The 16,079-nt window shown below is 43.0% G+C and overlaps 1 protein-coding gene across 1 annotated transcript in view; it reads right to left on the bottom strand.

Moving 5' to 3' along the window:
- Nucleotides 1-16,079, bottom strand: part of LOC139747980 (uncharacterized) — a 57,999-nt gene that overhangs the window by 17,469 nt on the left and 24,451 nt on the right. Inside the window, exons 2-3 of the mRNA XM_071660499.1 lie at nt 8,443-8,503; nt 7,268-7,509 (exon numbers count right to left, since the gene is read on the bottom strand). Coding sequence (XP_071516600.1) covers nt 7,268-7,509; nt 8,443-8,497 — 297 coding nt within the window. The 5' untranslated portion in view covers nt 8,498-8,503. The remainder of the gene's footprint in view (nt 1-7,267; nt 7,510-8,442; nt 8,504-16,079) is intronic.

The raw sequence follows: 16,079 nt of genomic DNA, 5'->3' as shown, positions 1-16,079 counted from the left end.
TAACGCACCTTAAATGGCTGAGAAATTGGTGTAGAAAGGGGCCAAATAATTTCACTTAAACCCTCGTACTCCAGACTTCTCCACGAACACCTGATGATACAATGTTGTCGTTCTTGTTAAGGGAGAAATATTCTACATCCGTAATGTCTTTTATCCCACAGTAAATGGTTCCCAGCCTGCCTCCTTCTCTCCATTTATAAGGACATAAGTACTTGTTAAGGTTCGGCCGGCCTCTGGTAAGTGCTTGAGGGAGAGGGAGAGGGAGAGGAGAGGTGGGTTAAAGAGATGGACTTTGACGACGAGCAGGTGGAAGTGGCTCCCTTTGTGAGTCAGGATCCCTGAGTTTGAAGCTCCCTATGTGAGCAGAGATCCCTGTGGGCTTGAAACTACCTTTGTGAGCAGAGGAGCCTTAGGGTTTTTGAAGCTCCCTCCCTTCGTGAGTAAAAAGATCCCTGTGTTTCAAGCTCCCTGTGTAATGCGAGAATCCCCGGATTTAAACCTCCCTGTGTGATTAGAATCCCTGGGTTTGACACTCCCTTTGTGGCGAGGATCTCTGGCTTCGAGGCTCCATGTTTGGGGAAGGATTCCTGGGTCTGACACTCCCTGTGTGGGCAGAGATCAGTGGGATTGGAAACTCCCTGTGTGGGTTCTAGGTCTTCTGTGTGATAAGACTCCCTTAATCTGAATCTCCCTGTTTGGGCAAGAATCCCTCGGGTTTGAATCTCCCTGAGTGAACCTTGTGCTCCTATCTTAGTATCGTAAACTAAGTCAAGAAATTCTAAAAAAAAAAAAAATACATTGTCGCATAAAACCTAATATGAAAACATCTTATTGTGAAAGAATTTTGGAACGATATTCACAGAGTCTTCTTCGATCTTTGGCACTTATCTCAGAGAGAATATTGAATATTTCTAGGCTCCTTCACCCCTACTCCACCACCGTAATTGCCACTCTATACAGAGCCTGACGAGGTGGTCTCTCTGAGGGTCCTGCAGGACTACAGTCTCTAACCCTCTAATGATATACATTATCACATCAAACATCACCAGCTGGATTTGGTTCTGTCATCTTTTCAGTCTAATCTAAACTGACGTATCATTTCTTTTCTCCCATTCTGTCTCTATCTGTGTATCTATCCTTCATCTCTCTGGTTCTTTCTTACCAAAAATCGTAACATAGTCCACTGGCATAAGTGAAGGAAGAAATTGCTGGCCACAGAAATGATGATGTCGGTTGAGTGCCTCTCCTTTTGGTCTTGTGGCACATGACGTCAGTGCTATACACTTGTGTCACACACACACACACACACACACACACACACACACACACACACACACACACACACAGGCCAGTAAGCCATTATACCCAGATGTATATATACTCTAGTCATTGTATTCCTCTAATATCTTGGGATTTCAGAGTTCAGTTGTTTGTTCGGATAAGTGATTCGTAGAGTTTTACCAACTGCATCTCAAGGATGTGGATTCGTATCCCACAGCGCCAGACTCTGAGAGCTGGGCGGCTTTAAAAAAAGACTCAAGAAACAAAGGGTCGTACCGTCGTGCTCAAGGGTCGTACCGTCGTGCTCAAGGGTCGTACCGTCGTGCTCAAGGGTCATACCGTCGTGCTCAAGGGTCGTACCGTCGTGTTCAAGGATCGTACCGTCGTGCTCAAGGGTCGTACTGTCGTGTTCAAGGATCGTACCGTCGTGCTCAAGGGTCGTACCGTCGTGCTCAAGGGTCGTACCGTCGTGCTCAAGGGTCGTACCGTCGTGCTCAAGGGTCGTACCGTCGTGCTCAAGGGTCGTACCGTCGTGTTTAAGATTCTGAGGTGAGGGTCGGGCACGAAATATTCTACAATGAAATGTATTACGACGTCGGTATTGATAACCTGTCTGTCTTGATGTTCACAAAGGTCGTGACCTTCCCGGAAGTGGCAAGTGTTTAAAGTCATGACCTTCCAGAGAGTTGAAGCCCTCCTTCAGGAGACTGTGACCTTCCTGGGGGTCAACATGACCATCAGACTGTGACCTTCCTGGGGGTCAACATGACTATCCTCTGATGTTTTCCAAACATTTCTCTATCTGTTTACCTCCGTATTCATATATATACCTAGGTACCTTCATAAATGTTTCCCTCTCTTGCTATGTTGAAAATTTTCCCCTTATCTCGACTTAACATGGCTTAGCATAACCCCTGGCCATCATCTCTTCCTCATATTAAACTTTTCCTCCTCGTCCAAACGTAAGTTTTATGACTGGAAAACATTTCTATTTCCACACGAGTCTTTAGAAATGCAGGGCCCTGTGTGGCTCATATCGCCCACCTTCGCATGTTTCCATCAGGAATGCTGAGATGGTAATAAGATTGGAGAGAGAAAGTCATGTTCAGCTGAGAAAACACATGGATCTGAGTGTATGTTCAGACCAGACGTCTCACATGTGATCTTATGTGTGGATCTGAGTGTATGTTCAGACCAGACGTCTCATATGTGATCTTATGTGTGGATCTGAGTGTATGTTCAGACCTGACGTCTCACATGTGATATTATGTGTGGATCTGAGTGTATGTTCAGACCTGACGTCTTATCAGTGAGCAAGTGTGCTGATGTGCCACGTCTCCTACCGCCATGTTCGTTTCTAACGAGGAATTTTGATTGTATGGAGGAACTTTGGCCAGAGGTCAACACCTGGCCTCTCGACCTCTCATAAGGACGCATTAGGTAGTTTCACCATTGATTTCCCCTCACCCCATCCCCTCCTGCTCGTCCTCAAGTCGTTTCACACTAATGACCTTCCCAACGTGGGTCATTTGGGCACAGATACAGCGAGTTCTCGCTTTAATTTCTCTTTTGTCGCCTCGTCTGATCTCCATTGGAAGAAAAAAAAAATGCTTTTTGTTTTTTTTCCCTCACTCGATCCGCGTAGATTATAAAAGATAATTCCCCACTAACTATCCATGCGTCATTCTAGTTGTATCTAGGTTGTGAATACTCCAGTCCTACAACATGACGGGAATAATACTCTAGATGTACTCTATGGACAGTTTGATCTCTACCCAGATAAAATGGTCGAACATGAAAGGATCAATTTGAGAGCTAAGAGACCAGCTGAAGTTCAGGGGACGAGCTGAGTACTTAGAGACCATTTGAAACCCAAAAGACCATCAGTGGGACTTAAGAAATCAGGAGATAAGATTCCAGATCCTGCTTAAAACAACTCTTATCCCATCAATTCATGGGATCCGATCGTCTATACTATTTTCGATTTCATTTTGTTTCGTTCGTGGCATTGTATCCCTTCATACTTGTCTGATGTATACATCAATTCTGCTTTACAGTTATTCAAAGATATAACAGTCATTTACAGGCCAGATGCGTGCCACTTTAGGAAGCTATTAATATTCGACAATACACGAAACGCTGGGGCTTCATATCACGAAAGAGCAATATGGCTCAGAACTCGACAATTTGAGGCATTAGCATGCATGTCAATATAGAGTTTAATGCTCGGGAATTTGAGAGATATTAACTCTAAATTGAGACAGCCTCGTAATTCTTGTTGATTCACATTTCTAGTATTACTAGAATTGTTGTCAAACAAGTAGATGGTCTGGATAATATTTTCTAGCAAAGTGTATTTGCTGGTAGATTAATTTGCATATGTGAGGTAAAACACCTCAGTAGAAATGATCATATATGACAACATGAGATTCTTTCTCTAAACACTTGATGCCTGATATGTTTTTGACACTGTCGTATGAGCTATGGAATCTTAATTCATTGTATTAAACGAATTAAAGGAATATAACAGCTTCATTGAACTTGACCTGAGTTATGGAATCTCAATTCATTGTATTAAACGAATTAAAGGAATATAACAGCTTCATTGAACTTGACCTGAGGGAGGACATGTTAGATCAAAGGTTTTGTGCCTCATTTCCCCCCATGACCCTGACCGCCATGAGGGTTCAAAGGTCAAACTGAGCTAGACTGATGTTTATTTCAGGTCGTGTAGAGGACGTTGTCATGGTTGAAATTAGTGTATGTATCTCTCAGAGGGGCCGAAACCCCTGTGGTTCACTTCTTTATCTAGTTATCTATCAATCTATTTATCTATTCATCTATCTACGTTTAGAAACTTATAAAGATAATACAGTTGAAATAACGTATATAGATAGATAGATAGATAGACAGACAGGTCGATAGAGCGATGGATAGATAGATGAGGATTTAGAAGCATCGGTTCAGGAAACTGCTGACGACACATCCCTCCACTTCATCACCATCTGTTCCATGACTTATCCCACCAGCTGTGCTAACACAACAACCCAGAAGAAAATGATAAAGGGGGCAAAAAAAAAAGAAGGAAAATGGAAATGCCCTCAACTCCACAAACTGTTGGTGAAGACATAGAGGATCAGGTTAACTCTTGGGACGAGAAGGGTGAGCAAAATTGAGTCGTATTTCCTTTGCGCTTTTGTTGGGTCTTTTGGGTAGTAATGCCTTTGTTTCACGTGTGTGTGTGTGTGTGTGTGTGTGTTTGCCTAAAGCATCACATTGCTCCCGTTGAGCTGATGTCTCGTGAAACCAGGAAGTTTCCGGTTCTCGTCAAAATAGGGATCTGCTACGTTATGCCAACACTCTGAAAATGGTTTGGGAAAGTGATATCCCGATCTCTACAGATCCCGCAGCGATGTCTACATTTTCCAGAACATTTCTAGTCTGTGGATGTAGTTTTTGCTGGCCAGGTTTGATCTCTTTGTTGCTCTATTTCTCTCTATGTACTTCCTATCTCTTGTATTTTCATTCATCACCTCCAAAATTCTCAAAAACATAACACTTTCAGTAACATCAATCGAAAGCTTAATTGTTTACATTGAAAATATCAAGCTAAGCTTAACCGTCCTCGCCAACACTGCACATTTTTCCGACTTTCTGACTAGTTCTAAAAAGACTTATAGTTTGTCCTTCATGGCTCTGACAGATGTATCAAAAGACATGTGAGCTTTATACTCTATGGCCTCAATGCCTGGTTGCTATACTGGATAAAAAAAAAAACAACCTTTTCTTTTCAAGAATCAGTGTTCTCAGATATAGCCAGACAACATTTATTAAAATTCCTTCGTTCTCTTCTTTTTTCACTGGTCGTATCACAGTAATTTCATTTTCATTCCATGCATCCTACTATGCATGTAAATTTCTTTTGGCCGACCGACAATACAGAACAGCATTTTCCTCTGGTAACCAAGCGTGGACACAGGATCTGATGTCTTCCTTTATCTTCCTTCGAACTCCTCTAACTTCATGTAATACGTGTCTGTTGCCTCCCCTTCCTCAAAGGGATAAGAACCTCTTTCCGACATCAACCTTTCCTATGAGAGGCGCCAACTCTAACTTCAAGATCTTTAAGAGTATCGGATCCCATTACTAAGATATGTCTCGATGCTCGGATCCCATTGCCAGGTTGTTTGAGATATCACATCCTTACACTTATAACTCAATATTTTCTATACTTTCCCAAAGGAAGTCGAAAGGGATAAAATGCCTAACTAACTGCAGTTACAAGATCCAATGCTGTTCATACTGTATCTATAGATGTCTTCGATCAAACAAACTAGTATTTTTCATCTTTTGTTTAAGGTTCAAGACGAGAGAGTGAGTTATGTTGTCCTTTGTGTAACATTTATTTTGTAAGGACCCGAGTTACTCTGATGATTCATTGCTCTCGTACAGGAATACTTTTATATCTACCCGTTGAAAGAGAGTTTATGGGCTGTTTTCCACTGACTCGAATTCTTGTTTTGAAATGGAGATACATCGTCCTTGGGATGAGGACAAAGATAAACACCTTATTCAGTAATCTAGAGGGCGTCCCACAGCTTTACCAGAAGGCCAGCTCACCACCTAGAACAAGATTGTCCCCTTGTTGTGTCCCAGAAACAAGGTCACGACCCTTTTATGGCTCAAGAGCAAGGTCTCCCTTGTCATAAACCATGAGGAAGTCTAGTGCAATGACCCAGGGTCATAACCATTACTATTAATGACCTGGGAAGGTAATTATCCCCCGTTGTTACGACCCAGGGCCAATGTCCTCGTTGCGTCATGACCCCCGTGTTTAGGGTAGGGTCAACCACTGAATCTGTCTGTCCGGTCTCATGACTACCATGGCATCAACTGCTGTGGGAAAAAGCCAAGTGTCATGTCCTCCCGCTTGTTGCATTATGACAGTGTCATTTGCATAAACTGATGTGATTGGATCCGCGGTGCACCAATAGTGACAATCATTTTCGACATTCTTTTTGGTTCTAATATATTTCGAAAATGTTTTGAAACGGCTTTTTACTATGCCTGATATCTGATAGAGGGATGAGGTAGAGGCCAATGCTTCGTCGGATATTGAAGGTTTTAGTAGCGTGTTATAGCTGTGTATATGACAGCTATAACAAGACATGACACTTCCACGTTTTTTTCCTTATGACATATTTTACGGCCAGGACTGAACGTTGTAGGAGAGAACCCGCATACTGTTCTCCCTCTAGTGACACGCTCGTTTTCGTTTATGGCCAAACCCTCTCATTATCATACCTACGTATGTGTTTGTTTATCTCTTGATTTCATTCAGGCGACGTGGGAAACAAAAAAAATATTGGGGTTGGATTGCATAACAGGATCAGAGGTCGAGTTACAATGGGTCATAACCATTTTACGATGTTTTGATGACCATTTTTATGAGATATGGGAAAACTGAGGTATTCAACACGGAGTCAAATTGCAGGAACAAATTCTACAATACTTGCTTATCAATTCAGATGAACCTGACTTAGACACGACGAACTGATTATAAAGATTAATTAATCAATAGTTTTTTTCTCGTATCTGGAAGTTCATCTTGAAATAACTTTAAATGAGTTACAAGTGTATTCGAGTGTGTGTATTTAGCAAGAAGTTTATTCTGGTAGCGTTTGGTATATGAGAGAGTCTATGATGATGCATATTCAAAGTAGCTTAAATAGACCAGATACAACTTTATCTTGAACACCTGAAGAAGGTGTTCAAGATTGTTCTGTTGTTACTTATGACTCAATGGGTCTTTAATGACCCTAGCGATCAATTGGCCCTAAAAACCTCAACTAACCAGACGACGAATAGGTTCTCCTGGAACTGATAGTTAGGCGCCTGGAAAGAAAGTGTCATTCAGTATCGTCCAGTTCCAGGAAGTTTAATGAAGAGATAAAGAGAAGTTGCGATTTTTTCTTTTCTCACTTACCGATTCGTTGACCAGGTCATGCACAGTACAGTCCAGCGTAGCAGTGGACCCCAGGAAGACCTCCCTGCTGGTGTTGGTGAGGGCGAAGTGTGGCTCGGGCGCCTCCTCCATGTGGTGGTGTGTGTGGTGGGTGTGGTCGTAGTGCGCCTCAGACACACTGACGAAGCGCTGGGTGTTGGCTGGCATCGGCAGCAGCTTGCTGGAGAGGGAAGAGACACCCAGCTCCCCACCCTTGACCTCTCCTGTAGAAGGGCATGAAGGAGATGATTTTGCTTTAGTTAAGTCACTCCTGCAGAAGGGATGTATCAAAGGATGATGATATCTTAGTTTACCATCTTTTCTAAAGCCTATCCTTATTAATTCATTGCACTGCACAAGGGTGAAACAGGTCCTTGAATGATGCAAAGGATAGAACAACCAGCTTCCATAAGAAGGAGCCAAGGAAATCCTTGTTTGAATAGATATAAAGGAAGACTTTTATATTATCAGAGTAGTAAAGAAATGCATGATCAGAGTAGTAGAGAAATGCATTAAACTGAAAAAGGAAACTCTGTAATCTATTAGTATACAGAAGTTTGAAAATGTTGAGTGATGGAGGAATTAGTTCAAGAGATGGAGCTCCACGAGTGTAGAACTCCTCCTACCAATACAGTACAAAGGCAGACAGACAGACAACTGGAAGGAGAGAGAGAGAGAGAGAGAGAGAGAGAGAGAGAGAGAGAGAGAGAGAGAGAGAGAGAGAGAGAGAGAGAGAGAGAGAGAGAGACTTTCGCCCTTAGAAAAGAAAAATATTTTTTGTTCAGTCTGTGCTCGAGGACACCTTCGCCAGATATTACCGCGTAAAGGAAGATTGCTTGTCTGGTGTGAGATGAAGGCAACTCTTCCCCATAAAGGATAGTGAGAGAAAACGGGTGGATGGTGTTCACTATCACCCTACTAAACCTTGCGGAGTGGGAGAACACAGGGAAATAGAGTTTCACTATCACCCTATTAAACCTTGATTGACTTTTCACCATCATAAATTGGATTGATGGAAATTGGTGAGAGGAAATCCACTCCATCTAAACGGAGCAAGGAACTGATGAGGGATGATAGATCCTTCGTTCTCAATGATCGTAGTGACCTTTGCTGACGTTTGCAATGAGAAATGGGAGACATCCTTCCCAGGGTCCTACCTGTAGTTACGAGGAGCAAGATAAGCAGGCTCAGCAATCCTGAGGTGGTGGTCATCTCTTCCTGAAAGATAAAAGAGAAAATACAAACGTCAGCGACTTCTAAGAGAGAGAGAGGAGAGAGAGAGAGGAGTCTCTCTCTCTCTCTCTCTCTCACGGACGGTGAGGAAAACTGGCTTTGTGAGGGTTGGATGACGGGATGAGGGACGGGTGGGAGTGACAGACGTTCAGGGTGGACGGAACGGAAGGAGAGAGAGAGAGAGAGAGAGAGAGAGAGAGAGAGAGAGAGAGAGAGAGAGAGTGAGAGAGAGAGAGAGAGTGTTCCAAGTTCACAATGCTATTCCAAACACACCCTTGGATCATAAGATAGTGATTTAGACGAATATACAAAAGCAAAGTAGTTTTTCTAGATATCTAGAAACTGTGATGGATAATGTATGGAATAGATAAAAGGGAAAACTAGACAAATATTCACAATAGACCTCAAGATACTTTCCTCACTCATGGTTTAATTATTTGCGTCATCATTACATACATTCGTTTATTTGAGATGATAACCCTTGCTTCCACATTGTTACTCACAACCATGAATACAAAGCTCACAATCTACGGTAACTACATCACATTTCCCCTCTCAAGTAACCCAGTCACCAGCCAGCTTCAAGTCACAACAGTGGAGTCACCAGAGGGCAATGTGGCACCGGATAAAATCCTGATAAGAGATTGACTTTAAGTGATTCTGTCTCGTCGTCCTTCAACTTTGAACTTCACAGTGGTAAAACACTCAGTGGCAAGCTGGTGGATGAAACCATAAGTGGGATTTGATTCTATGAATGAATTACGAGTGACTCTGCCATTTCTAAGAGAGAGAAAACGAAATAGGGGATAACAGAAGACACAGCTGCATCCTAGTCCGGCAAAGTGTTTACGAAGTCTGTCCACATATACCCTCCTTGCTAGGCTCAAGTGGTCTACCAGGTCCTCCATACGTGCTCGACCAAGGTCCTCTTGTGTCCTGGTGGAGCCCAAGTGGTCTACCAGGTCCTCCATACGTACTCGACCAAGGTCCTCTTGTGTCCTGGTGGAGCCCAAGTGATCTACCAGGTCCTCCATAAATACTCGACCAGGCTCCTCTTGTGTCCTGGTGGAGCCCAAGTGATCTAGCAAGTCGCAGAAACATTCTCAAAGTAGGTCGTCGCGTCTTCGCGTCGCGCGTCGGGATGGGGGCCCATATTTAGCGGTCCTCTGACATCCCAGACAGGAATAGACATCTGGGTTTTATATATGAGAGTCCCAGGGACACTCCTTTCTTTCTACACTTCTGTCCCTTCTGTTGGCGTCCACTTTCTTGCCTGAATAGCCCAGGGCTTCACTATTGATGTTCTTTCTTGCCTATCCAGGTCACTGTGGTACACTTTAGCCTAATCTGCATTTAGCAAAATACATCTGAAACTTAGACTTTTTCTAAATTTTATAAGATCTTTACTGATGTGCCGTATTGCGTTGCTAAGACGTGGGAACATATGGGAAGGATACACTATAGAGGACCTGATGGTCTATGACCAGGTTATCTGCTGGAGGACAGTACATGGGAAGGTCAGATAACACAAGGCCTAATGGTCCACGACCAGGTTATCTGCTGGAGGACAGTACATGGGAAGGACAGATAACACAAGACCTGATGGTCTACGACCAGGTTATCTGCTGGAGGACAGTACATGGGAAGGACAGATAACACAAGACCTGATGGTCTATGATCAGGTTATCTGCTGGAGGACAGTACATGGGAAGGACAGATAACACAAGACCTGATGGTCTGTGACCAGGTTATCTGCTGGAGGACAGTATATGGGAAGGACAGATAACACAAGACCTGATGGTCTATGATCAGGTTATCTGCTGGAGGACAGTACATGGGAAGGACAGATAACACAAGACCTGATGGTCTGTGACCAGGTTATCTGCTGGAGGACAACAGAGACAGTCTTCCTCTAGCCAAGACGTGCCTCACTGTGGACCCATGGTGAGGCCTCGTGTCTTCCTCATGGTAAGGCTGCCCTCAGTGTTAACGTGTGGTGTCGTCAATACACCTCCAGGAGCGGAGTCTGTATCATGCACACATTAATCTCCGTCTCTTCCTTGGCCTCGGGAGTTGGTCTTGTATCTTTTACCTCTGGTCTGTTGCTCCCTCCCTTGTGTGTGTGTGTGTGTGTGTTGTTGTTGTTGTTGTTGTTGTGATAACTATTTGTACTTTATATGCACGTACCTACCTGTTATTGTATGTATTTCTGGCAGAATCGTTTTGTTTTTTCAAGTCTTTTTGAGACGAAAACAAAACAATGTCAATTCACCTTTTGAAGATCATTGTTAAAAACAAATGTAATTCGACTACCACAGTAACAAGTCTCTTTAACTTTCATGATGATACAGAAAACGGGAAATGATATTCAGGACTCACAGTTCGTTGTGACCCGGAACCATCCAGGTCAGAGGTCAAGTCTGTATATTATCGCCATTAATGCCATGGTTATCACATCAGATTATCATAGAAATTCAAAAGGGATAATCATAGTATTGTTCTCAGTTTATGAGTCTTTCATAATGGTGTATTGTTTACTAGTTATGAGATTATGCAAATGAAGAACAAGTGATACAAGGAGTTTTCACGGTCGAGTATTTTGGTGACGCTAAATCATCAACTCACAAAAAATACAAATTTATGTACGTGGAACTTAACCCCTCGCCAATTAATCTGTTCACCTGGGTGTCTGATATTGACTGACGTAATTGCATTTCCTTTTTTTTTTTGTTTTCTTTTCAGAACCGAGAATATATTGCCGAAGTTTACAGAATACAGTAGAGATCAGGTGCATCTTATACACACTTCCTGTAATTTGCTGTACCAATGACAGGGCTTAAATTTGTACCCTGATCAAACGTATTGTTAGAGAAGGTCGTGTGTTGTGGTCTGAATATAAATAGGATCCTTGGCTATATAGAATTGTACTTCGTATCTAACAAAATGTGGGTTATAGTTTTATAACTGTCTTATACATACATTTTGACACAAACACACAAAAGAAAAAAAGACAGACAGACAGACAGACAGACAGACAGACAGACAGACACACACACACACACACACACACACACACACACACACACACACACACACACAAACACACTGAGTTGTTCATCAGGGAATGAAACAATCAGTGTAATGCAAAATTGAAAGCTGATAAATTGGACCTTCCTCCTGCAGGTGTTATAATATGACTGCGTTATATCTCTAGCGACAAGGGATCCAAGACTATTCTCAAATAACACACTATACGTTCAGGGAGTTCTAACCTGATCCTAGCATCACTATCCAACTCATCATACATCACTACACAGTCTGGTTGTGAAGATAAAGTCCCCAAAACCTTATTTTTTCTGCTTCCCCACACAGTCTGGTAACATAGACACACCCCCACACACCTCCACCATCTCTATACAAACACACGCAGGAATCTAAGTCTTGTGAGGAACGACCCAGCTGTTAATACAAGCACAATGCATGTTCGTCTGAAGGCCCCACAGAGAGAGATTGTGTCATCTCACAAGCACAAGTCTCACAGAAAATAAATGTTGGGTTCTCTCAGTAAATGAGACGTGGAGGATTTTGGTCGTAAATCTTATCTAACCACTTGATCAAGACGGTACGACCCTTGAGCACGACGGTACGACCCTTGAGCACGACGGTACGACCCTTGAGCACGACGGTACGACACTTGAGCACGACGGTGCGACCCTTGAGACGACGGTACGACCCTTGAGACGACGGTACGACACTTGAGCATGAAGGTTCGACACGAGCACGACGGTACGACACGAGCACGACGGTACGACCTTTGAGCACGACGGAACGACTCTTTAGCATGATCTTGTAGTGTTTGGGCATGTTGGTATACGCAGTCCATTAAGGTTTCGGACAAAGGCAAGATATTATGCCTCAGGGTCGAACCGTCGTGTTCTAGGCGTCGTATCATCGTGTTCTAGCGTTCTACCGTCGTGTTCTAAGGTCGTACCGTCGTGCTCTAGCGTTCTACCGTCATGTTCTAAGGTCGTACAGTCGTGTTCTAGCGTTGTACCGTCATATTCTAGGATCGTAGCGTCATGGTCAAGTGTCGTACCATCGTGATGGAGGTGTTAATAACCAACTTATTGTCGATGATTCAAATTACCATTTTCTTACTGGTTTATGGGAATTTCACTTTGCCATTTGCATCACCAAGTGCTCAAGAGAAGAGTACACTGCAACACAGGGCTCAGGGTTAGCTGGTCACGGGGGACGCTATGCATGCACAATTACATTTAAATGACATTTAATCTTAATTAATGGCATCGTTCCTCATGGCAATAAAACTCAGGTTAATAACGTTCCATTAAAGCAGTAATTTATGAAAAACGTTCACCATTAAACGTTTAATAAAGCATTTGATAACGGATAACGACTATGGCCTTTGCCTTTACCACGTGAATAGTTATGATACTGATAATAGTGATGATGATGATGATAATGATAATAATAATAGTTAATGATAATCATAATAGTAGTAATAACAATGATAATAATAATGACCATTTCGATGCATATGTGTCATTGAGAAAAGACTGTCTTGGGACGCCCTGGGTAGAGCGCATAGGTTCGAATCCTGGTTGCGGCAGTCGGTCCACTGTCAACCCTGCTGTTCATCTACCCCTAGGGGTTGGTCGATAAAATGGGTACCTGGCTCAGGCTAGGGTATGTATACATTGCTTTAATAAGATGGACTTGATCACGGCCTCAGCTGCCCGTGCTGTCTCAGCCAACATAAAAAGATTACATCTCCGTAAGTGCCTTTGGACCCGACTGTTGAAGGCGGAGTTGTAGGAAGAGGAGAAGACGGAAGAAGGAGGTATCATAACGGCTAATCCTCGTATGGTTAGCGTCCATACAGAAACTATGGGAAACAGCAGCCACGCAGAAAAGGGAGGAGTGAGTAGTCTCAACATCGGTGTAAGAGCGAAGAGAGTTAGAGGTTGAAGAAGAGAGAAAGGAGAGTAGCAAGACAGAGAGCACTGAGGAACACCAATGCTGAAGTCGTTCTGTCTTTTACTGCAGTGGACTGAGTAGAGAGGAGGCTATGCATCTGAAAGCAGACGGAAGCAGAGAAAGCAGAAGGAGGAACTTTACGAAGGAAAGACTTATGCCACAACCCGTCAGACGGTACGAGATGTCGGAAACCCCGACAAGAGATTTACCCAAAATTCTTGAGGGATTAGGACAGACATCATGTTCTCTCTCTCTCTCTCTCTCTCTCTCTCTCTCTCTCTCTCTCTCTCTCTCTCTCTCTCTCTCTCTCTCTCTCTCTCGCTGGTGTAGTTTCGTAAAATCCTTACACATATAGACGTTATAACTAAGAGATCCATTGTTGAACAAGACACACCTCTCTTTCCTTTACACTTGCTTCTCCGAGCCTCACTTATAAGATCCTACACAAACAGGTGCCCGAGTCTCGGTTCTGTATTTTCTTGTCTTTATGTAAAGAAAGTGAAATGACTCAGGTTTGCTGGATGGTTACAAGAAGCAATGCATTTGTAAACTCAATGGAAACAACAATGAAAAGGTACATATGAACACGTGGTGTGTGTATATATATATATATATGGAGAGAGGTGGGTGATTATTGGTGCATATGCACCTGGGCATGAGAAGAAAGATCATGAGAGGCAAGTGTTTTGGGAGCAGCTGAATGAGTGTGTTAGCGGTTTTGATGCACGAGACCGGGTTATAGTGATGGGTGATTTGAATGCAAAGGTGAGTAATGTGGCAGTTGAGGGAATAATTGGTATGCATGGGGTGTTCAGTGTTGTAAATGGAAATGGTGAAGAGCTTGTAGATTTATGTGCTGAAAAAGGATTGATGATTGGGAATACCTGGTTTAAAAAGCGAGATATACATAAGTATACTTATGTAAGTAGGAGAGATGGCCAGAGAGCGTTATTGGATTACGTGTTAATTGACAGGCGTGCGAAAGAGAGACTTTTGGATGTTAATGTGCTGAGAGGTGCAACTGGAGGGATGTCTGATCATTATCTTGTGGAGGCTAAGGTGAAGATTAGTATGGGTTTTCAGAAAAGAGGAGTGAATGTTGGGGTGAAGAAGGTGGTGAGAGTAAGTGAGCTTGGGAAGGAGACCTGTGTGGGGAAGTACCAGGAGAGACTGTGTACAGAATGGAAAAAGGTGAGAACAATGGAAGTAAGGGGAGTGGGGGAGGAATGGGATGTATTTAGGGAATCAGTGATGGATTGCGCAAAAGATGCTTGTGGCATGAGAAGAGTGGGAGGTGGGCTGTTTAGAAAGGGTAGTGAGTGGTGGGATGAAGAAGTAAGAGTATTAGTGAAAGAGAAGAGAGAGGCATTTGGACGATTTTTGCAGGGAAAAAATGCAATTGAGTGGGAGAAGTATAAAAGAAAGAGACAGGAGGTCAAGAGAAAGGTGCAAGAGGTGAAAAAAAGGGCAAATGAGAGTTGGGGTGAGAGACTATCAGTAAATTTTAGGGAGAATAAAAAGATGTTCTGGAAGGAGGTAAATAGGGTGCGTAAGACAAGGGAGCAAATGGGAACTTCAGTGAAGGGCGTAAATGGGGAGGTGATAACAAGTAGTGGTGATGTGAGAAGGAGATGGAATGAGTATTTTGAAGGTTTGTTGAATGTGTCTGATGACAGAGTGGCAGATATAGGGTGTTTTGGTCGAGGTGGTGTGCAAAGTGAGAGGGTTAGGGAAAATGATTTGGTAAACAGAGAAGAGGTAGTAAAAGCTTTGCGAAAGATGAAAGCCGGCAAGGCAGCAGGTTTGGATGGTATCGCAGTGGAATTTATTAAAAAAGGGGGTGACTGTATTGTTGACTGGTTGGTAAGGTTATTTAATGTATGTATGACTCATGGTGAGGTGCCTGAGGATTGGCGGAATGCGTGCATAGTGCCATTGTACAAAGGCAAAGGGGATAAGAGTGAGTGCTCAAATTACAGAGGTATAAGTTTGTTGAGTATTCCTGGTAAATTATATGGGAGGGTATTGATTGAGAGGGTGAAGGCATGTACAGAGCATCAGATTGGGGAAGAGCAGTGCGGTTTCAGAAGTGGTAGAGGATGTGTGGATCAGGTGTTTGCTTTGAAGAATGTATGTGAGAAATACTTAGAAAAGCAAATGGATTTGTATGTAGCATTTATGGATCTGGAGAAGGCATATGATAGAGTTGATAGAGATGCTCTGTGGAAGGTATTAAGAATATATGGTGTGGGAGGCAAGTTGTTAGAAGCAGTGAAAAGTTTTTATCGAGGATGTAAGGCATGTGTACGTGTAGGAAGAGAGGAAAGTGATTGGTTCTCAGTGAATGTAGGTTTGCGGCAGGGGTGTGTGATGTCTCCATGGTTGTTTAATTTGTTTATGGATGGGGTTGTTAGGGAGGTAAATGCAAGAGTCCTGGAAAGAGGGGCAAGTATGAAGTCTGTTGGGGATGAGAGAGCTTGGGAAGTGAGTCAGTTGTTGTTCGCTGATGATACAGCGCTGGTGGCTGACTCATGTGAGAAACTGCAGAAGCTGGTGACTGAGT

The sequence above is a fragment of the Panulirus ornatus genome, chromosome 71, assembly GCF_036320965.1.
Source record: "Panulirus ornatus isolate Po-2019 chromosome 71, ASM3632096v1, whole genome shotgun sequence".
Taxonomy (NCBI): Eukaryota; Metazoa; Arthropoda; class Malacostraca; order Decapoda; family Palinuridae; genus Panulirus; species Panulirus ornatus.
This window is presented reverse-complemented; position numbering and strand designations above follow the sequence as displayed.